Source organism: Apostichopus japonicus, chromosome 10 (genome assembly GCF_037975245.1).
Source record: "Apostichopus japonicus isolate 1M-3 chromosome 10, ASM3797524v1, whole genome shotgun sequence".
Taxonomy (NCBI): Eukaryota; Metazoa; Echinodermata; class Holothuroidea; order Aspidochirotida; family Stichopodidae; genus Apostichopus; species Apostichopus japonicus.
In genome coordinates, this window is record NC_092570.1 from 12777911 (window position 1) to 12800295 (window position 22385).

The 22385-nt window shown below is 37.4% G+C and overlaps 1 protein-coding gene across 1 annotated transcript; it reads left to right on the forward strand.

The window, feature by feature from the left end:
• The first annotated feature begins 843 nt into the window (after positions 1 to 843).
• LOC139974880 (very long-chain specific acyl-CoA dehydrogenase, mitochondrial-like) lies at positions 844 to 21903 on the forward strand. The gene is made up of 15 exons (XM_071982382.1): positions 844 to 1130; positions 7027 to 7114; positions 7285 to 7357; positions 8714 to 8778; positions 9635 to 9769; positions 11111 to 11379; positions 11836 to 11964; positions 12364 to 12458; positions 13538 to 13641; positions 14209 to 14400; positions 15172 to 15234; positions 16297 to 16398; positions 18646 to 18743; positions 19379 to 19597; positions 19908 to 21903. The coding sequence occupies exons 1-15, from the start codon at positions 1060 to 1062 to the stop codon at positions 20119 to 20121; spliced, it is 1917 nt and encodes a 638-aa protein (XP_071838483.1). The 5' UTR covers positions 844 to 1059; the 3' UTR covers positions 20122 to 21903.
• The last annotated feature ends 482 nt before the right edge of the window (positions 21904 to 22385 follow it).

Genomic DNA, 22385 nt, shown 5'->3' on the forward strand with positions numbered 1-22385 from the left:
GTTATCCAAAAGTCACATAGTAGGATTAATATTCGGCATAACTTTTTTTCTATTAGGGTTGTAAATGAGTGGAATGATTTGCCTGAGAAAGTTGTACTTGCTAGTAGTGTCAATGGGTTTAAGAATGCTTTGGACAGGCACTTTAAACATTGTTATCGGGTCTGAGTGTTTGTGTCTTCAGTTTTTTCTCTCTCTATAGGGTCCTTGATGGGGACTTAAGTGTCCCTCCTGATCCTTTTTTTCTACTAAACTAAACTAAAACGATATTTTTGTTCTAATTCATGAAATGCGGATGCGGGTTATATAAACGGGAATGGGAGGGGGAGTGGCACGTGCGCCTCCTCCTGCTCCCTGGTGGTTAAGAAGAAGCTTGTATTCAAATGAGCAGCTTTCTTATGTTTACAACAGCTTCGCCGAATAGTTCTCTTCCTCATTTGCATGATACTGTTTGCATGATACTGAAAACTTCAGGCTGTGGAAGATGGATGCTCTCTGAGACGACTTGTATGGTGAATCAACCCGCATTTCGATAACGTCGGAAACAAGTCCTCTGATATGACGTAACAGATTGACTCCTCCAATTTGATTCATTCGCGAATCTAATTTCGATTTCCTTTTTTTTTCTAGATGAGTATCATTTAATCTACTGAAAATTAAAATCATACATAAATCAAAAAATATAAATGTAGCTAAAAGATGAATACATAGCACTGTTCTTATGTGTTGCATTGAGCTTATTTAAAAAATACTTTCTTATAAGTCGACACCATGTTAAAAGAGGTAGGTGAAAAGATTACTCACATTTTCCGCTGTTCTGTGACGTTATGCAAAACGAGTGTTTTCGTTTGTATGACATAACGTTTAGAGTGTATAGTAAACACGTACTATTTAATATATGAGCACAGCGTAGATAAGGCCTAGCCTACTTGTCAATATCACTTTCTCACTTGTCTCTGCCTTTCTTTTCATCAAGAGTAACGAACGTCGAACATCAGCAATAGAAACGATCATAAGAAAAAATAAGTATCTTGATCCCGTAGTATTTTCTGTTCCAGAACCATGTTTTCCAGTAAACTGATCAGCGCAGCTCAATCTCAAGTCGGACAACATGCACGACGTTCCGTCATAAGGTATGTCTACGGTATCGTATACGAATGTTATGTAAGTCTACAGTAATCGTTCAATAATAATAATAATATTGAATTGAATCATTTGGCTACTTGGTTTCAAAATAATACCTTAGATAAGACTGTTGCAGCCTAGTTTACTAAATTCGTGGATTATTAATGGTAGCATTAACAGCACAGACATTCGCCAAGCAGTGGAATACAAATCGTAGCCACCGATTCATGAACTTAAAATTATAGGGCTAAGCTAGGCCTGAGTGGACTAGCTGGCTTGCTGATTCACTGGGCATTTTTCCCCTGGCAGTCTTCTGGCTGTGAAACTAAAATCAGTAGATATAGTTTATGAAACTAGATGGTTAGTATCTTTTTGTAGCCCTGGCATTACCCAATGCTTTTTTAGAGGTCAAAATGTCACCAAGCAGTGGAATACAAATCGTAGCCACTGATTCATGAACGTTAGGCCGATGGACCCATATGCCTAGGTGGACTAGCCTACGATAACCTAGGCATACAATAGCCTACATGCTGTATGCCCGATCAATGACAAGGACACTCAGTCTAATCATGTGTTATCAGTCTAAAATGTTCAAGCTGGAGTCTCCTTGTGAACTACAGTAAGGCAGCAAGGTTTCCTGCTCTTTGCAAAAATTGTTTTCTTCAATACTGTACTGTACTACTACTAGTAAAGTAGTAAGAATAAATGAATCATATACCTGTATAACCAAAATTGCAAGCCTAAGTAGAACAGAAAGTATTGGAGCAATTGAATTAACTGGCTTTCAATCAATTGATAACACACACTTAACTATTGACTGGCCCTGTGTAGGAACATATGTATGTGAGAAAAGAATTCCAACGCAAATTTTTGCTGATCTTCCAAGACGATCACTTTATTCCTGGACAGCCAGATTTTCCATGGAGCAAATATAGAATACCCCACCAAGCAAAAACAGACCCTCACATCGAGTTGCTAATGTCAAGTTATCCAAAATCTTTTGGAAACATTTCCAAGGCCAAAGGTTGGTCAGGTAGTGGCTACATCGGATACTTCGTCAAACACTCTTGCAGTATTATAAAGACCCCAGTAGTTTCTTCCACCAGTTCAATTTTGAAAATATTTCCAAGTCCAAAAGTCTCCCTGGGAGTGGCTACACCAGCTCAGTCAGTTATGTCAAGAAGAAGTTGTTAATCTTCATGTACTGTGTGGGCATTGTGTGTACATGTGACAATGTAGTCGGCTACACCATGGATTTACATGTTGGCAGGGTATTCTATGGTAGCACCTTTCCCATGCCCATCCAAGCTTCCAAGAAGTCATTATGGTTTGCGATGATTTTATTAGCGAATAGATCATCAAGCTGTCTGAAAATATAACTGTACTCTGTACTCACTGCACACATAACTTTAGCCACAGCTTTGATCAATGTTAACAAATTTTAGGTTAATTTGTACTCTGTAAAGACTGATCACAATCCTTAAAGATGGGACATTTTGTCATATTTTCAACACAAAATTTGTATTGATAGCCATCAGTAGCTTTTGCCATATCTGACGTACATACAACAGTAATTTGTTAGAGGTTTTAACCGCAGTGGTCACAAGCTTTGGAAAATGTTGATAGGCTATTAGGCACCCAATAGGGCAGAACTGTTAACTTTTGTTTCTAGAAAAAGTGTGACAAAAAGCCCCAAAATTGTTGGCTTATAATAACAGCTCTAGTCGGGTACACTCAGCATGTAGCATTCTCTCTACAGATAGGACTGTAACAGTGTGCAGCAGTTCATGAAAGTAACTAATAAAGTCTACACTCTACAGTACTAAGATTCAACAATGTTTACAACCAATCGCAGGGGAAGGAGTTTTGCATGAGACCCAACAAGCACTGCCTGTTCTAAACAGAATTTAAGCAATCATTAAGTGTTGGCTCATCAGTCATGCAGTTGTAAGGTTTGTAAGACCATGGAGGTCTGTTTTTACCTCCATGGTAAGACTAGGTCACAGCAGTATCGGTTAAGGTGGAAACATCCAGTCGGAGGGGACGCAGCCGGCTTTTCACAAATGTACATGTCTCAGCCATCCATATCGACAATATAAATCAGATTAATCCCCTACAACTTGTTTCATGCCTTTGTCAAGGTGCTTTTCACATTTTTAGATTATTACGTGAGGCGTAGAGGATTGCTTTGTCACATATTGAAAAGTTATTTTACTGATAGACTATTTGCTTAGTGTATATTGGGTCTTACAGTCGGTACTATGACAGGTGAAAGGTTGTCCTGTACTGTAAAATGCATTGTCATGTACAGCACAGTACAGTATGTACACTGTCTGTAAGCATCATTAATTTCTGAAACCACTCATGTTGACATTGCTTCGAGAGTCCAACGATTGGGATTTTGCCAATGATTCACTTATTTCTGTTTGGAATGCACTTTATGTAGATATGATTCATGGTGATAGTTCTGTACCATACTACAAACTGTGGTTACCTAGTAGCCTACAGAGGAATCAAGGCTTGAGAACTTTGACCAACTGCTTATGCATATATTGTATATGGTTTAGTGGCACTATTCGTGCTCATTTGCATGCAATTTTGGATGCCTTGCTTCTGTACCTGTGTACAGCGCATTATTTGTTTCGGTAAGGTAATTATAGATAAGTCCTGCTAACTAGTAACTTGGAAATTTATGTACTTCCAAAAAATGTTGGCAAGATTTTAAATTATCACAGTACTTAAAAACTACAAGTATATATAACAAGAATTCTCAGTTGATTGCAAGATATCATACATGTAAATGATGACACTAGAATTATTAACTAAAAATAAATCATCACTTTCTTACTGTTGATAACCATCACATGACCTTTTAAGTTTTAAGGCATTAAATCTTTCACCATTAAAGTTGTATGGATTGACATTATACTGAATAATATCAATGTACTTGTCTTCACACAGTACTGATGTATCATAAATGTGTACATGTACAGTATGTAACATTCATGGCCCACTTTGAAATGAATCACACCTGTTGTCCAGCAAATGGACCCTCAGGCATGGTACGATTGCGGTATTACACTAGTTTGCATCTTCTGAACTACTGTACACTAGTTAGTGGCGAACAACTAAACACAGCATTCTGTCATAATACATGCAAGTGGTTAATATGACAAGTGACCACACCTCTTCTGTCACTTGTACTGTGTCTGACAGAGTTGACAGCATTATCCATTCTTTACATTTTGATCATTATAGGATAATTATAGATGGTATCAAATACAGTAAACAGTGAATATAGACTATCGGAAAATTTATATATGTGAGATGAAAGTAGAGGAACCAGAAATAAGTGGATACTTTTCTGGTCTGGTCCCTTTGTAACGTAGATAGTGCAATGTACAACACCCATCCCATCACTCCCCCCTCCCCCCCAAAGATAACCATCAAAATCCATATCTTATGAAAAGAAAAAAAGAGAAATATATGAAAAAATAGCAAGTATGACTAAGATGAATTGCTTTGCACTTAGGTATTGTTTTAGTTCTGGCTTCAATGTATTGTGTGTTGGAGAAATTTTAATGACATGTGTTTAAGAGAATTCCAAAAGGGTAAACCTCTGTTAAAAATTTGAGAATAGATAAGACTACTGTACATAGTTCTAGAGTAATGATGGTGTAGCATATTCATCGAACAAGTGATATAGGAGTAATAACTTGAATTACAAGTATAAAAGTAGATTAAAAGATGGTGGGAGAAGACCCAGATGAAATTTGTAAATAAAGATGCCTAGTTAGTACTAGTACAAATCATATACAGTAAAGTTAACGTATCAGAGTCTTTAGAGAGAGGAGCAGTATATATGCGTGATGTAATGAGTCTGGTTTCTGTATAGTAAATAAACTGTTTACTACTTGAAGAATTGACTGTGTATTGCCCCATACAAGAAGACTATATAGTTGAGATGGGGAAGCAAAGTAGCATTATACAGGGTAAAAAGTGACTTCTTAAGTTCTTAAGTAAAATATTCTTTAGTCTATTGATTGTAAAGACAATTGGATTTGGAAAGCTTTTTGCTGACCTCCGAGATCAATGGTTATCTTTAAACAATAAGCATGTGGTGAAGCATCAACTGATGCCCATCCAGTATAACATTAATATTACTAGAGTCTTTGACCTGTGTTATCAAAATAAGTAATTTTTAAGTGTTGACAGTTTCGACAATTCCAGACTCACAGACCTTTCTTCACTGGTTAGAGCTCTTGACCATTTTTCTTTAAGTAAAGTAAAGTAAAGTGACTGAAGCTTGGGGGGGGGGGGGGGGGAGTCTTCATACAGAAGGGTGTTGTACACTAGTACTGTACAATTGTCAATGAAATGTAGTAAATGTATTAAGTATCAGTAGACAACACAGGCAAGCATTTAAACATAGAGCTGATAGACTTAATAAGTACTTTATGAAGAACACAAACTCTTGATGATGTTGCAGTGAATTATATTATAATGTAAAACAAATAGACTGTAACAGGTCTACTAAAAAAGAGTTTTTTTTTATTGAAAACTTTGAGCACTTTACATAGTTCAAGTTGGTGCTCAATATACCATACTCTTACATACTGTACCTTCTCGCAAAGTTTAACTGAATAAGGCTGAAAAGACAGTACTGCAATTACACTTACAGTAGTAGCCAGAGCAACAAACATGTTGAAAGTGTTCCTGAACTAGGAAAATCTTCTCTCACACCAATGGATCAAAGCTGCTGTCACAACATTTTTAATGTTAAGAATATTGTTTCCTGTGTACACAGGTCTATCGATGTGTCACAGTAAAGGCCCAATCATGTATACTGTATACAGAGTCTAGTTGAGCTGCAACTGACCAAGTCAGTCAGACAAATGGGTTTGGACTTAGGATTCTGTTATCTAGTATATCTGACCATCTAGATTTGTAGGAGGGTCAGAGATACACTGTACAAAGGGTCAATCAGTGGACTGACTTCTTAGCACTGATTAATTAACATTTAACCTCAGGTACTGTACTCCTTATCTGCTGACTAGAGCGCAACTACTGTAGCAGCGGCTTGGCATTATTTGGAAAATACGAAATGGACATTGCCCTCCTCCATCCAATTTAACTGGGTTATTATCAATTGGTGAATAGTTACAACGTGAGGCGGGGGATTTGCCATCCCTCATGCCTTGCACTGGAGTACCTTGTTATGCGTGAAGAGGTTTGCTCAAATCTTGTTTACCCTTCGTTATCGTTCACATATTTTTGAGAAGCATTATTGTTATCTTTTTTTTAACAGTCTTAAAATTAAATGTTCGTTAGGGTCAATGTTCAAAGCACATCGTTCTGTCCATGCCAAGTAAGTCACAGTCTATTACATGCAATAAGCCCCCCACCCCCCCCACCAGTTCAAAGCATAATGTTCAAAGCACATCGTTCTGTCCATGCCAAGTAAGGCACAGTCTATTACATGCAATAAGCCCCCTACCCCACCCCCCCCCCCACAGTCTAACCAAGAGATCCATGTCATTAGTGTTACGATCATTTGTCTTCTCAATAGTGAGTTATGGTATCATGGTGACTTTGTTTGATGCACAGTACAGGGGGTACTGTACACTTTACAGCAACTAAGAGATGACTTTTTGAGGTTCAATACAGTAGCTTCTAGCTTACATTTATCAGTCAAGTCTAATGCTAAATAACTCTGATACCCCCCTTCTCCACTGCCCCCCCACCATAAAAAATAACAAAGAAATACTACAGTAAATACAACATGTAGGTTTGGATGGATAGTTAAATTGCTACAGTGTATAATATGATCGTGTCAACCATTGCATCATACTGTGTTTGATATCTGCTTCCATTCTGTTTTTTTTTTGTCTTCTGATATTGCAGAGCGAGTGTCACAGGCAGTCAAGCCCAACACAGAACCAAAGCCAGTGCAGCAGAGACCAAGGCTACACCTGAAAAACAAAACAATGGGGTGAGCAATCTCTTTGAACTGGAAAGAAATGTTGTCAAGTTTGTTGTATAGAAGATTGTTACATGACATGTACATTACACTATTACTGTGTGGCTGGAAAGATTCAGAATAAATTTTTATTTCAACTTCACCCTTATTCTCCTTGCTTTTTTTTTGTTTTTTTTTTGCAGGAATCTAAATCATTCGCAATGGGTCTCTTTAGAGGGCAGATCAACCCCGAACAAGTGTTTCCATATCCTGAAGGTAACATTAGGCATTACTTAGTCATAAGTGCAGAAGTTAGATGCAATAGCCATCATAACAACATTTCATAATCTGTTAAACAAGTCATTTCTATCACCTCAAACTCTTCTTGTGTAGTTATTTTGCACAGACACATGTTTCCACTTAAATACAGTAGCAACTGAGCTGTCTTCGACCCTTGAAGAATGAATCCAGGCAGAATTTTACACTTTTAAGTGTACTGTTGATCTAATGTACAGTAATTCAATATAAAAAAAAGAAAAAAAGTGGAGTTGTATTTATGTTTTTATAACTATTCTGATTTTCAGGATCTTCACTTTCAATATACATTACATATATATGAAAATGTGTCTTAGTATGTGCTTGATGTCTGGCCTTTAAGTAGCACTATAACTGTCTGTGATGTCCCTTTAAGGCTTAATCTTGGACGAGGCCAGTCCAGGCCTTAATTCTAACCCTTAACTGTCAACATGTTTTTGAAGCGCGAAACTCTTGTCTAATATGCTATTTGAGGTTTGTGATTCTTCATACAGCTGACCCCCGCAGTGGTTTGTGTGATAGACTAAGCTGGAACTGCTACTATGAGTAGTCCAGTCACCTTTATATTGATGAATCATTTGATACTTAAAGTGTCACTCCTCAAAACTTGAAATTGCTATAGAAATTCCAATACTTGTTGGACAAACATCAGTGGTTTCAAATGGTTCATAAGGTAGCTTATAAATTCCATTATCCATTAGTCATCCTTTAAGTTGAAAGCTTTGATCCACAAACCTGTTTTTTATTGTTCTTCGTTTGTTCACCTTACTTCGGTGTCAGTCATGTGTGTACAGTAGTGTTGTTACAAAGTTTCCCAATGTAAGAGTGTATTATTATACAGTAGATTAGTAGTCTTAATTCACATGTAAATATTATTTTTCTAATTTATCCAGAATGCTGTACGTGTTGACCTAAATTGTTTTGTTTTATGCACAAAGTAATGCCACACATTAAAAAGAAGATCGGGGGGGGGGGGGGTAGGGGGAGGGGTAGAAGCAAAGTCTGGTCCATTTTACCAATGTTAGCCTCACATTCTATATTTCTAATGCTTTGTTGGCTTAAGTATCTGACATATATGTACCTACAGTATATATTCAGGTATTGGGAGAGTAGGAAACAAACAGCAAAACCTCACACACTTAACTGTCCATAGCCGAAATCTTGGCTAAAACACCTAGGCCTTGATTGCTCATTTCTGGTTAGATTCTTTGAAGGAGTCCGAAGTTCCGTCCACTAATAGCACATTGTATCATCTCTTAAATGCATGTAATAATGTCATCCCTGTAACATCTGTTTTCTCTTTCATTTACCAAACAGTAATGTCAGAAGAACAGAGGCAGAACCTGGAAATGCTGGTCGAACCAACTCACAAGTTTTTCCAGGTACAGTTCTTGGACTATCTCTCGCGATTCACTTTGATGTATTAATGCGACGTTTAACGTCCTAGCCTGTTCCGAATTTAGTGCTTGCATTTCAAGTTTTTTTTTTACTTTCAACATTTTGGTGTGATCAGATAAGGTTTTTGGAGTGTTTACAAATGACCTGGGTTCTTATCAGTGTTAAAACCCAAAAAAATTATTAACTGCTCTTTCTTTACAAAGGACTAAAATCTGTGGAAAATACCTGTGTACAAAATACCTGTGTACAAAATACCTGTGTACAAAATACCTGTGTACACTAAAACAGGTGATTTTAACCAACAGGATTGGTATTGGTTTGTGTGTGTGTGTGTGTGTTTATAATGGAATGTAGACTGACTTTTGAGTCACTCCAAAGTTCCTGAAACAGGCAATGTCATTTAGGATGGCATATTTTGTTGATTTTATCTGACTATAATTCTGGTTACCTTTGTCATTTAGTCTAGGCATGAAGTATAAAGGAGATCAAAGGAGATCTCATCATTAAGAATAAATTCAATGGTTGTGGGTACTTTTGGGGTTTTGTTGTTGAAATATTACCAAACGATTCATCCAAATTCAATGTAGGTGTTCCCATATCATCCATTGAGTGCCTGTGGAACTCACTTCCAGAACATATAAAGATGTGCAATACTGTGAACAGTTTCAAATCAGCACTCAAAACGTATCTCTTCACCAAAGCATATATGTTATAATGGTTATTATTTTGTTAAGCGCAACAAGAATTATTTCATAGTTTGTTTGGCACTATATAAAAATTATGTATTATTATTATTATTATTCGTGGACATGCATTATTTCCATTCTCTTGTATCCACAGGTGGTAAACGACGCCGCCAAAAACGATGAATTGGAGAAGGTCGAAGAAGACACCGTCCAAGGGCTCAGGGAAATGGGTGCATTTGGGTTGCAGGTGCCGGAAGAATTAAATGGATTGGGTCTTTCAAACACACAGGTAAACAGGACTTGTTCCATCTAGCTAGAATCTGTCATATCCATCACGCTATTTGTTAACTTAATTTCGATCATATCTTTCGTAGACTGGGAACGCTTCACAAAGCAGCTAACAATGACTCCAAAATTGCCCTTCCAAATAGAAAGAAAATTAAGTAATTTTTAGTGACTTGCAAAGTGCAGTGGTTGGAGGTCATGGTAAAGTGGTTTACAAAGGAGAGAGATGTTGTTGTCAGCGATATCTACTTCCCAATCCTATGTCTCTCTTTCCAGAGTAAAATTGGTCACGGAACAAGGAAGTTTGTTCGGTTTGTTTGTAACTATACACGTAATCTATAACAAAAGAGCTACACTATAAAGGGTGTTTGTGCGTGCTCTGCCAAAATCCTGACAGTGCCATATTAATTGTTAGGTCCCAAAGTTATTATTAAGCATATCTATTTATAATCTATTGATTTCAGAGACCTGATTATTAATAAAAAAACAGTGTGGGTGTCATGACTTTATGACTCATTTTCATTCCAAAGATAATATCTATAAGCCAGTGGATTTGTTTTGTTCTAATCGGAACCATGTTGTAAAACAGTGATGTAGTTTCGACTATGATATAGCAGTACTGTGATGGCACTGATGTTGGCCCAGCTTCAAACACAATCTTTCATAGTATCAGAAAATTCTCAATAGTTTACCCCAAAACATTTTTATCGTAATAATCATTCTTTGCCAACGGCTATGAGTGACGTATACAGTATGCCTTAGTATGCATGCTAGTGTTAGGTTAGTGTTAGCCTGTTAGGTATGGTGCACACAAAAACACTGCCAAATTTCCTGCAGTAATTCTGAAAGTTCAAGTTAGCGTAGCATGAGGTACATACACAACCGCCCCAAGCTTCAGTTTTGCAGAGCGATGAATATAGGGTCTCATCCTGGTTGCTCAGACTGGAGATCTACAGAGATAATCTCAGCAGTTCAACATTGAATCGTCTGTGCCTAGCCATCTTTAGCAGCGCGCATGTGATTCCTCTTTGATATGGTCCCTTAAGCTGATGCAGAAATTGTTTTGTCCCAGAAAAGTTTATTCGATCAAGTCTCCTTTTCCGACATGCATTATTCTTTGTTCCTGATATGAATTTATGGGTCATAAGAAGCAGCTGTTTTATGTACCTCGTCTGTCCAACGGTATTGTACCACAAGAACTTTAAATATTCCTTCATGCTGTGTTCCTTACAAGCTTTAATATCGACCAATTAAAATACTGGCCAGTTATAAACAAGTTTCAAGACCGTTAGCCATCCCACAATATTATGGAAGCACTCTTCTATTCCCTGCAATTATCTTATAGTATGCCAGGATGGTTGAGATTGTGGGTCAGTACGATCTTGGAGTTGGTATCTTCCTTGGAGCCCATCAGTCCATCGGCTTCAAGGGTATCCTGCTCTTTGGTACACCAGCCCAGAAGGAGAAGTACCTCCCCACCTTAGCTACCGGGGAAAAGTTTGCAGCCTTCTGCCTTACCGAGCCTTCCAGTGGTTCCGACGCCAGCTCAATCAGAACCAGAGCTGTTCTGAGTGAAGATGGGAAACATTACATCCTCAATGGAAGCAAAATCTGGTAAGACCCACTGAAGGGAAAGATAGAGGAATGCCAAAGATTCTGGGATTTCTACGATCATTTTGTAGGAAGTCGGTCAAAAATGGTAGCGTTATGTGTGGAAATGTAAAACTGCCATCAAAGGTCCAGCAATTTCCAATCTTAATTTGATTTGCTTTCATTTGTGCTCACAGAGCATGTAGAAAAATTATGGCATTAATGAATTTTTGGCAAATTTGGACAGTACACCACCACTTTGCAAGAGCAAAAGGGCATTTTACTCATTCTCATGTACTTAAACATTTCAACATATTCCGAAAATCATACGCTCTGAAGTTTCAGTAGCAGTTTGTTTTTATAGCAGAAAATTTAATGGGGGGGGGGGTAGAGTTTAGAAGGGGTATTTAAAGGTTTGGCCTGCATGTTACCTTGGTGATGCATCTCTTATCCTCTTAACATTTCACTTTGCAAATCCAGGATCAGTAATGGGGGCATTTCAGAAATTTTCACGGTCTTTGCGCAGACGGCCGTCCCAACAGAAGATGGTGGTACCGTGGACAAAGTCTCCGCCTTTATCGTAGAGAGAGGCTTTGGTGGAGTTAGCAGGTTAGTCAATTTCATATATCTGGTTTTTTGTCTCTCAGCAGTGAATGATTTAAATGTGGGATTCCAACAATAAGTAAATTCCTTCTTAGGACTTTTGAACCAAACTTGTTAATATCATGTTATTCCTATACATATCAGGAATGAGCTTTTTCCGCGAATTCACAGAATATCCGTGATTTCTTTTCTACCTCGGGGACAATACTCTTATCCTAACACACTGTTACATATGCAAACTGGAGCCTATATCGCAATTTTTCCAAAGTTCTGTGATTTTTTTTTTACCAAGGCTCATCACTGATATATACATACATATGTTTTCATTCCATCTTACAAGCCCGATATTCCTTTTAAACTAATTTGTTAACACAGATCTCTTTTGTGTCATCTTATTTGATTCAGTGGCCCTCCAGAGAAGAAGATGGGCATCAAATGTTCGAACACAGCGGAGGTCTACTTTGAGGATGTTAAAATCCCTGTTGAGAATATCTTGGGAGGTAAACTCACCTATATACTTTTGTCTCCATGGTTGCAATCCCTCTTAGGGCATCCACATGCCGTCAAGTATTTTTCGGAAAAGACTTTTACGGGTCGGCACCTTTCCTCACTGAGGTGCAAGATCAAATGCATCTTGGAAGTAAAGGCGTTGATGTAGGGATAAGATTGTCGACTCTACAACTATTAGGTTGCCAGTGGAAACTCATACCAGAAACCAGATTCTCGTGATCTATTCAAAATTGTTGTTGTACGGCAGCATTGTTGAGATGAGACTTCCATGGTATTTCTAGTCTGCAAATTGGGAATCTGGGGTTTGGTTGGTTTTTATCCTCTGGTTTTGAAACAACTGAAATCACTGTAGCTGCACTGCACTGATCATGAGTCAACTCCATCATGAGTATTTGAGAAAGTAGGCAGATCCTGAGGTACACTCTCAACCACAGGGGAAGGAATGGGTGCGATGATTACGAGCCTGCCTCATAATTCTCTGACCACCCAATGGAAAAGGCTCGATGTATAAGTCAGTGTCCATCCAAGATCATCACATAGATAGGGTTTTAGAATAAGCTTGTGAAGGCTTCCTATAAACCCTTAGCAAATTCTAAGCTAAAACAGGTGTGTGTATAAGGTGGAGCAGGGGGGGAAGGGGCAAAGGGACTAACACATGGCACACTTACAGCTTAATATTCACAATTTTCACCATGAAACTGGCAGTTATGTGAAAGAAATAAAATGACTGTAATTTGAAATATCCTAGAGATACTATTCACGTGGAAGAGAAAGTGTGGATTTCTCTCCTTTGCTATGGAGAAACAGGAGTTTTTCCTTCACCTTTCTTCCGTTACTCTTCGTGTCTTGTGATACTCACCCCTCCAAGCAATGGGAAAGATTGCTCTTGTCCGCACATTCTGTTTCTTGATAAGTACGTTTTATTCTGATGAGTTCAATACATTCGTTCACCTTTGGAGAGAGGAGAATATGATGCAATAATAGAAATTATGCACAAAAAAATAATGCTTGGCTGATAGTGACGTTTGTTGAAATTCTTTCCTCATTTTTTATTTTTCCAAACTTGTAGAACCTGGTGATGGCTTTAAAGTTGCAATGAACATTCTGAACAATGGTAGATTCGGAATGGGAGCAGCGTTGTCTGGAACAATGAAAGGACTCATTCAAACAGCGGTAAGTCATTTGAAGATAGACTGTTGATACCAGGATCTTGTGTGGTTGGTTGAGTCAGAATACTGACGTGGTTCATTGAAGCCTCTTGAATGTTCTTCACCGATAAATTGGGCTTGACATTATGAGCTTAGATCTGTGATTTGTATCCGTCTATTTCTGTATTTGTTATGTTTGACATGTCAGTTGGGTATATTCCAGTCTTGTTTACTTATTTAATGTAATAAATCTTGCAAAATTCTTTTAGCATGTATGTTTTCTACATCATGTAATGCAAACAAGCTACTTTTTTTTATGGCAAATAGTTATTGCTTTACCCTTAATCTCTTTCAAGGGTATAATATATTACCTTCTAATTGCTTTAATAAACTCAAATGTTAAAGCAAAGCTTTGGAAATACCCTTTCCCATGTTATGCAATGAGACATGGTTAAGAAGAACATGGCTACGCTAAAGAACATGAATTTAATAACTGTTATCTCTGCTTGTGCTTCAGAAACTGAGGTGTCTTAACTTCTCCCAAATCATTTACTGGTAATGAGTTTTCCTTTCATTCTGATCATTCTCACAGGTGAACCACGCTGCCAACAGGAAACAGTTTGGTCAGACTATCGACAAATTTGGTGCAATTCAAGAAAAGCTGGCCAGGATGGGTATGATGCACTATGTGAGTGAGAGTATGGCTTACATGATATGCGCCAACATGGACGCTGGATCTAAAGAATTCCAGATCGAGGCAGCGATCAGTAAGATATATGCATCGGTAAGTACCTATTATGAGAAAGATCGTTTGTTGGAACATCTTGGATTCTTTGTTGTGCCGATAAGCTGTTTACGTTCTCTCTACTGTTCATCAGTCTAAAATGATGACTTTACAGATCGGTGAACCTTTGTCCTTTTCCTGTAAAGTCTAAGCAGGGCAAAGGAGTTGGTAGGCAAAAATATGAGTGGCTCAACGGTGTTCAAAGTTTTACATGGTAGTGTGTTTTGGCTCTGATGTTTGATTTGTCTGCTCTGTGAGAAATTAAATACTTGAGAATAGCTGAGAAAGAAAGAAATATATATGTTTTTATAATTCAATAACAGAATAGTATTAGAGTATGATAGCAAGAAATGTTAAAGCAGAAAATATGATAATGATGAAAAGAAATCATCGAAAAGTACACAATTTAAGACAGATATGGTTATATGAAACGTACCTTGAGGCATAAGTTAACATACTAAAATCTATATATATATATATAAATATATATAACTAGGCTATGGACGCTGATTGTATGTCCAGAGGTTTGAAACCGGTAAGGAATGTCGTAAATTTCACTGTAGGCGTTTGACACCTGTATCGGAAAACGTAATGAGAAGGAAAATCCAGAACAGTGAAAAAACTTCCAGCCTCCACCAGGATTCGAACCCGGGCCTCTAGCTTTGTATGCGGACACACTAACCAACTATATATATATAGATTACATGTTATCCTTTGCAATCTCAGTTTCTTGCTAATTTAATTGAATGTTTTTATCTTTTCATCTCCCAGGAAGCTGCTTGGTTTTGTGCTGATGAAGCCATACAGATATGTGGAGGCACGGGATATATGAAGGTAAATCAAACAGCTGACCCTTGGTGTAAGGAGAGATGGGGTTGGGGGGAGGAGGGAGGTAAAGGGGATTCTTGGGATTGAGAAAAATTGGCTAGATTTTGCATTAAAGCTTTATTGTACTCATTCAGTTTATACTAAAAGTGCCAAATATTCATGGAATGTTTATGGTCTAAGAGAAAAAAAAATTCATTCTTGAATTGTGCACTGATGAGAAGTGATTCTGTGTGTGTATTGTGCAAATACTCATGTCAAGGGGTAAGGTCGCTTGTGTGATCCAAGGCAGGGTTCTACTTGCAGCACAGTAACATGCTTAGTTGCATGGCATGCTTATAATTAAAGCACCGAGACACCAATAGTGAAATATTTAGAAGCTGATCTTATTGATGTCTTCAAAATAAAATTTCAAGGTGTAACTGTTTTGAGCTGATAGTGAGGGATGGGACTGGGCAGGGGGGGGGGGGGGGTGGTTGGGGGGTGATTGAGTTTGTGTGGAAAGACCTCATATATGATGTGGTGAAGTACCACATTGAGTTAAAGAAGCCTATTGGTGGAGGTCAAAGGTCATTTGGGGTCATCAGAGGTCAAATTGTGAAAACCTTGTAAACATGATATCTCAATATTGGAAGTTTGGGCAGATCTCATACTTGCTATGAACGTGTATAACATTGAGTAAACAAGAAGTCTAATGATTTTGGTGGAGGTCGAAGGTCATTTAGGGACAACAGGTCAAATTGTGAAACGCTTGTAAACATGTACACTTAACATGACGTCAGATCCATGAAGAAAAGTCATCGAAACCATAATGGATTTTGCATTCTGGTTATTGTTCCACTCATAATTTAAAGCAAAAACAAAAAACGATTTTGTTCCTAATTTTTCTCAAAAGGAAAGAAGGATCTTTGAAATAAAATGGAAGTCCTCAAATGTTTTTTCCTCACATTAGATCTCACAAATAGTGCAGTCATCTGTTATTTCAGATCATCAGAAATTCAACCCCGAATCTCGCCTGAACATTTTAAGCATTTGATGAAAAAATATTAAGTATTTTATTATCCATTTCAGAGTGCTGGCATGGAGAGAGTCATGAGAGATTTGAGAATCTTCAGAATCTTTGAAGGAACCAACGATATCCTGAGATTATTTATAGCACTGACTGGCATGCAGGTAGGGGAGAATTTAACCATCTCAACCATTATCAGTAATGTTGCAAAGCTGCTGGTTTTTACTTATTTTCTATTCCTCATTGTCCTTAGGGAGAATTTTTTTTTTGGGGGGGAGTGAGGCAAATACTCCAAGCTTGTTGTTGGATAACGTAAGTGTATGATAATTGTTCGTTAATCTTATGATATAAGATTTGATATGTAACATTTAATTTGTGATGATTAAATGTAACATGAATGCATGATGTAAAGTACATTTACTAAAAGTATGGTATCTGTAAATCAAGTTGTTGATACATGGTACCTGATGAGAGGCAGGGGATGTTTTAGTTGAGAACTAAATGCATGGTAATATACAGTCAAGCAGTATTTATACAGTAGTTGATGAGGGGCAGGGGATGTTTTAGTTGAGAACTAAATGCATGGTAACATACAGTCAAGCAGTATTTATACAGTAGTTGATGAGAGGCAGGGGATGTTTTAGTTGAGAACTAAATGCATGGTAATATACAGTCAAGCAGTATTTATGCAGTAGTTGATGAGAGGCAGGGGATGTTTTAGTTGAGAACTAAATGCATGGTAACATACAGTCAAGCAGTATTTATACAGTAGTTGATGAGAGGCAGGGGATGTTTTAGTTGAGAACTAAATGCATGGTAATATACAGTCAAGCAGTATTTATACAGTAGTTGATGAGGGGCAGGGGATGTTTTAGTTGAGAACTAAATGCATGGTAACATACAGTCAAGTAGTATTTATACAGTAGTTGATGAGAGGCAGGGGATGTTTTAGTTGAGAACTAAATGCATGGTAATATACAGTCAAGCAGTATTTATACAGTAGTTGATGAGAGGCAGGGGATGTTTTAGTTGAGAACTAAATGCATGGTAATATACAGTCAAGCAGTATTTATACAGTAGTTGATGAGGGGCAGGGGATGTTTTAGTTGAGAACTAAATGCATGGTAACATACAGTCAAGCAGTATTTATACAGTAGTTGATGAGAGGCAGGGGATGTTTTAGTTGAGAACTAAATGCATGGTAATATACAGTCAAGCAGTATTTATACAGTAGTTGATGAGGGGCAGGGGATGTTTTAGTTGAGAACTAAATGCATGGTAACATACAGTCAAGTAGTATTTATACAGTAGTTGATGAGAGGCAGGGGATGTTTTAGTTGAGAACTAAATGCATGGTAATATACAGTCAAGCAGTATTTATACAGTAGTTGATGAGAGGCAGGGGATGTTTTAGTTGAGAACTAAATGCATGGTAATATACAGTCAAGCAGTATTTATACAGTAGTTGATGAGGGGCAGGGGATGTTTTAGTTGAGAACTAAATGCATGGTAACATACAGTCAAGTAGTATTTATACAGTAGTTGATGAGAGGCAGGGGATGTTTTAGTTGAGAAGTAAATGCATGGTAATATACAGTCAAGCAGTATTTATACAGTAGTTGATGAGAGGCAGGGGATGTTTTAGTTGAGAACTAAATGCATGGTAATATACAGTCAAGCAGTATTTATACAGTAGTTGATGAGAGGCAGGGGATGTTTTAGTTGAGAACTAAATGCATGGTAATATACAGTCAAGCAGTATTTATACAGTAGTTGATGAGGGGCAGGGGATGTTTTAGTTGAGAACTAAATGCATGGTAACATACAGTCAAGTAGTATTTATACAGTAGTTGATGAGAGGCAGGGGATGTTTTAGTTGAGAACTAAATGCATGGTAATATACAGTCAAGCAGTATTTATACAGTAGTTGATGAGAGGCAGGGGATGTTTTAGTTGAGAACTAAATGCATGGTAATATACAGTCAAGCAGTATTTATACAGTAGTTGATGAGAGGCAGGGGATGTTTTAGTTGAGAACTAAATGCATGGTAACATACAGTCAAGTAGTATTTATACAGTAGTTGATGAGAGGCAGGGGATGTTTTAGTTGAGAACTAAATGCATGGTAATATACAGTCAAGCAGTATTTATACAGTAGTTGATGAGAGGCAGGGGATGTTTTAGTTGAGAACTAAATGCACGGTAATATACAGTCAAGCAGTATTTATACAGTAGTTGATGAGAGGCAGGGGATGTTTTAGTTGAGAACTAAATGCACGGTAACATACAGTCAAGGGATACCTCTCATAAAGTAATATCAAGCTTCCACATCGTATGGTGATACTTACATGAAGTATGAAATTGTCCGGCTACTGCAACATGTTCACTTCAATTAATTTCTTCCTTCACAGAATGCTGGAAAGCAGCTTCAGGGACTGCAAAGAGCCCTTAAAAACCCATCAGCAAATCTTGGTGTTATCATGGAAGAGGCAAATAAGAGGGCCAAAAGGTAAGGCTGCTAAATAGGGTGTTGTTGCTGTTATGGGTAGTTGTTTAGTACAATTATCCCTCTCATATCAACCAACGATCATGGTTGGGTTGTGTCTCCCGTTAAGGCTAAAAAGTGGTCACATGACTGCTATTTTGTCTGACTTGTTTCTTCTTGAAATCATGGTAAAAGTTCATTACATTCATAGAGAATTCATTGTCAGTATTGGTCAAAGAATTACACATTTCAACAGCATCTGCAAAACAGCATTTGTTTCAAAGGAAATAAACAGATGAACGAGTGAAGGAAAAAATCATTTAAACATCTAGAGGATTAGTAGCACGGTGAGGCAAATTGCTCATATCCCTCATAAATACTAGAAGATGATGATTTGTTTACTATCGGCATCTCCATGACATAAAAGTGGATGAAGGTTTGTAGAGGCAATCTAAACACATATAAAAAACATAATTGTTGATCAAACTAGTTCAAAGATAATTTCTTATTTGGTGCAATAAATTAGTCCATTTGCCTCCAGTTCCCTCTCACCATTCTGCTACCTCACTTGTTCTCCGTTTGGGTAACATTTTCATATTGAAATATTCTTATTTCTCATCATCGTAACTTAATATATTCATTCTCTTGTTCGTCATCAGGATGGTTGGGTTCAGTTCAGCGCCATCCCTGAGCCAGCATGTCCACCCAGATCTACAGGGCTCTGCCACCAAGACAGCTAAAGCAGTGGAAGAGTTTGGCATCAGTATCGAAGAACTCCTCATGAAATATGGCAAGGGTGTCGTGGACCAACAGTTCTTGCTCTGGAGAGTAGCAGAAGCAGCTATTGATATTTATGGAATGGTGGCCACACTTTCAAGGTAACAGTTAGGAATCTTTAGTAGGTCCTTATGGCTCTCATAAATGTGGGTGGGTGGGTTGAAGTTCTAGCTATGGAGGTAACATCAAGTTGGCAATAGGTCTTATGGCAGTGCCCGATGCAAAGGGGTGAGGGGGTCACAGCCAGGGGCTGTCTAAACTGTAGAATTGAACACTCTAAATAGTCTGTGAAGTATTTGGAGAGTAGCTCTGGAAGTAGCTCTGCAACTTTCTATCAATGTTTAGCATGATAAACCTAAGGGCAAATAGGGATAACTTTAAATTAATAAAACTGTTGTGTTTCTTCCGTAGGACATCAAGATCACTCAGTGAAGGGGTTGCTAGTTCAGAGTACGAGGCCAACATCTGTAACCTGTTCTGCAACGAAGCCGCCGAACGTGTGAGCGGCAACCTGAGATCTCTCAAGTCCAGTACGCAGAGAGGTAATTACCAGAAGATTTCATCCATCGCTCAGGAGATGGTGAAGAACGGAGAAGTCTGTCAGAAGCATCCCCTCGGGTTTTAAAACCGGAAAAAAAGTCTTGTTTTAACTTTGAAGATTAATACTTTGTGAGGCAAATATAGGATGTTGCAGATTATATTTTCGTAGCAATATTGTGTATCATGTAAATATATCAAGTTATGGTTTAGAGGCTACCATTGTGTGAAATTATTGTAATAAAAATGAGAGACTTTTAAGTCAAACATGCATCATTGTCTTTTCTAAATCATTATGTTTTTAGATATAAAATATAAAATGTATCATTTTACTAGTTTGCTTCCTGTAAGATGCATCTCCACAGTTGATAAGTCATATCATTTCTGATATCTGAGAATAGGAATATTTTGAATTGATTAAGCTGGATGTCATCAAACAACATCTCTGGCCTAAGTTATGTAATTGTTTACATTTCTACTTACAGAGCCTGTGGGCTTCCCATCTGATACTGTTTAAATGGTTCATAAACATTATAATTGAGTTAAGGGAAACTAACTATGTACGAAGTTGTAATTCTGCTGTAAATGTAACCACTCACTATTGAATCGGTATTGTTATATAGCCCTTGATATTATTTATTGTCTTTTTTAAGACGACTTATTCACAAACCAGTTGTTGATTGGTTGATTGGTATTGGAAGGTTTTAGAACTGTAATAGAGTTTATTGTTACATTGAAGGTGCACTAACCATTTTATTTTTCTCCCCTTTGACCCTGAAATGTATTTATATGGTATTAATAGTGTGTACAAGATACTGAAGATGACTTCATAAACTTAAACACAACAATTTGCCACCTGAAAAAAATGTAATAAATATAGTGTTATGTAACATAACATGAGATGCATTACATACTTTCATTCATTATTAATTATGTACCTCGTAATGAATGTGGTTCTTGTTTTGTTTGACTTGTTAATATCATTGATACATTACGAATGGTTGTAACTTCTGCCTTAATTGTCTTTGTATACTAAATTGGCCATTTTTAAGTCAGGGTGGTAAACACTACTTTTCAAAGCTAAAACATATTGATATAAGAACAATTGTAACTGAACAAACATGTGCTTCAACCTTGTTACACTTCACTTGCTTGTTGAGGATCATAGTTTCTGTAAAGTAGAATAACTTAAAATTTATCTCATTTTAATGTCACCAGCATTCCCCCCCCCCCCCTTAAGCAAGCTGAAATTACTTGAAATACAAAAGTAGGCAACAAACTGTCTCTTTGAGGAAAGCTGGTCTTACTTATGGCAGTTACATTGGACAAACATTGAGGGAGGGGGGGGGGGGGTGATGTATAAAGTGCAAACAATTTTTGTTTTCATTTCTTTCTTTTTTTCATCTTTTTTGCTTGCATGCGGTTGATTTCATCATTTTTCGAAACTGTCATTTGTTTTTTCTCCTTTGTGTTATCCTCCCTCCCCCTTGTTATGTATTTTTTTGGTGGGGGGGGGGGATTTATAGTTAACAGAAATTATAGTGTAAAGCTATCAAGCTGTACAGCTATTTCCATTCTAAATGAGAATAAATTACATTGTCCATAATGTTGATAGCAACCATACACTAATTATAAATGAAGGTTTCATGAAATAATAGCTACACAGCGCCCTCATTTCACTCAAAATGCTGCTTTCAACAACAAAAAACGGAAGTTTGATATAAGTTCTTTTAATCATATCTTCTTTTCACTACCTCATGTGACATTCAATAAAATATTGTTGAATTCACCTGAAATAGTGCGTTTTGAAATAACCATTGACGTGAAGTATTTACACATAAATACAAGGGAATCCCAGAACCTCAAATTATCCTGTCCTTGTGTTGTAATTTATTGTAATTTTTTAGTAGTAGGTTTGCACAATGCAGACCTTGTTAATAGATAGCTTTAAGGCACAACACTAATGTTGACATGTTACATAGTCTCGTGTACTACTTATATCGGTCAAGGTTTCATGTGTATACACCACTCAAATGACCCTTGAAGTATTAGAGGATCATCAGTTAAAGTGACTGGACCACTGAGTCTAGCTCACAGACTACCAGGTCGCACCAGGTCACTCAGAACTTGCAACACAAACCTCAGACTTGTATGGGCCCCAAACCAAATAACATGTGTAAAATACATTACAGATTTGTCAAGGATATATGGTGTTATCATCCAACGGGGTTCTGTCGTTCGTATCAAGTTGTAAAAACGTTTCCATTGATATATTAGGAATTATTATTTTTAAATGGATTAACATGTAGACCTGTACCGCGGAACCGAAGACACCGTCTATGTAGCCTTAAA

Excerpts from the sequence above, each read along its gene's own strand:
- LOC139974880 (XM_071982382.1), top strand. The coding sequence starts at position 1,060 with ATGTTTTCCAGTAAACTGATCAGCGCAGCTCAATCTCAAGTCGGACAA. Across the intron at positions 11,965-12,363 it reads GGCTTTGGTGGAGTTAGCAG|TGGCCCTCCAGAGAAGAAGA; the intron begins GTTAGTCAATTT and ends TATTTGATTCAG. Across the intron at positions 15,235-16,296 it reads GAGGCACGGGATATATGAAG|AGTGCTGGCATGGAGAGAGT; the intron begins GTAAATCAAACA and ends TATCCATTTCAG.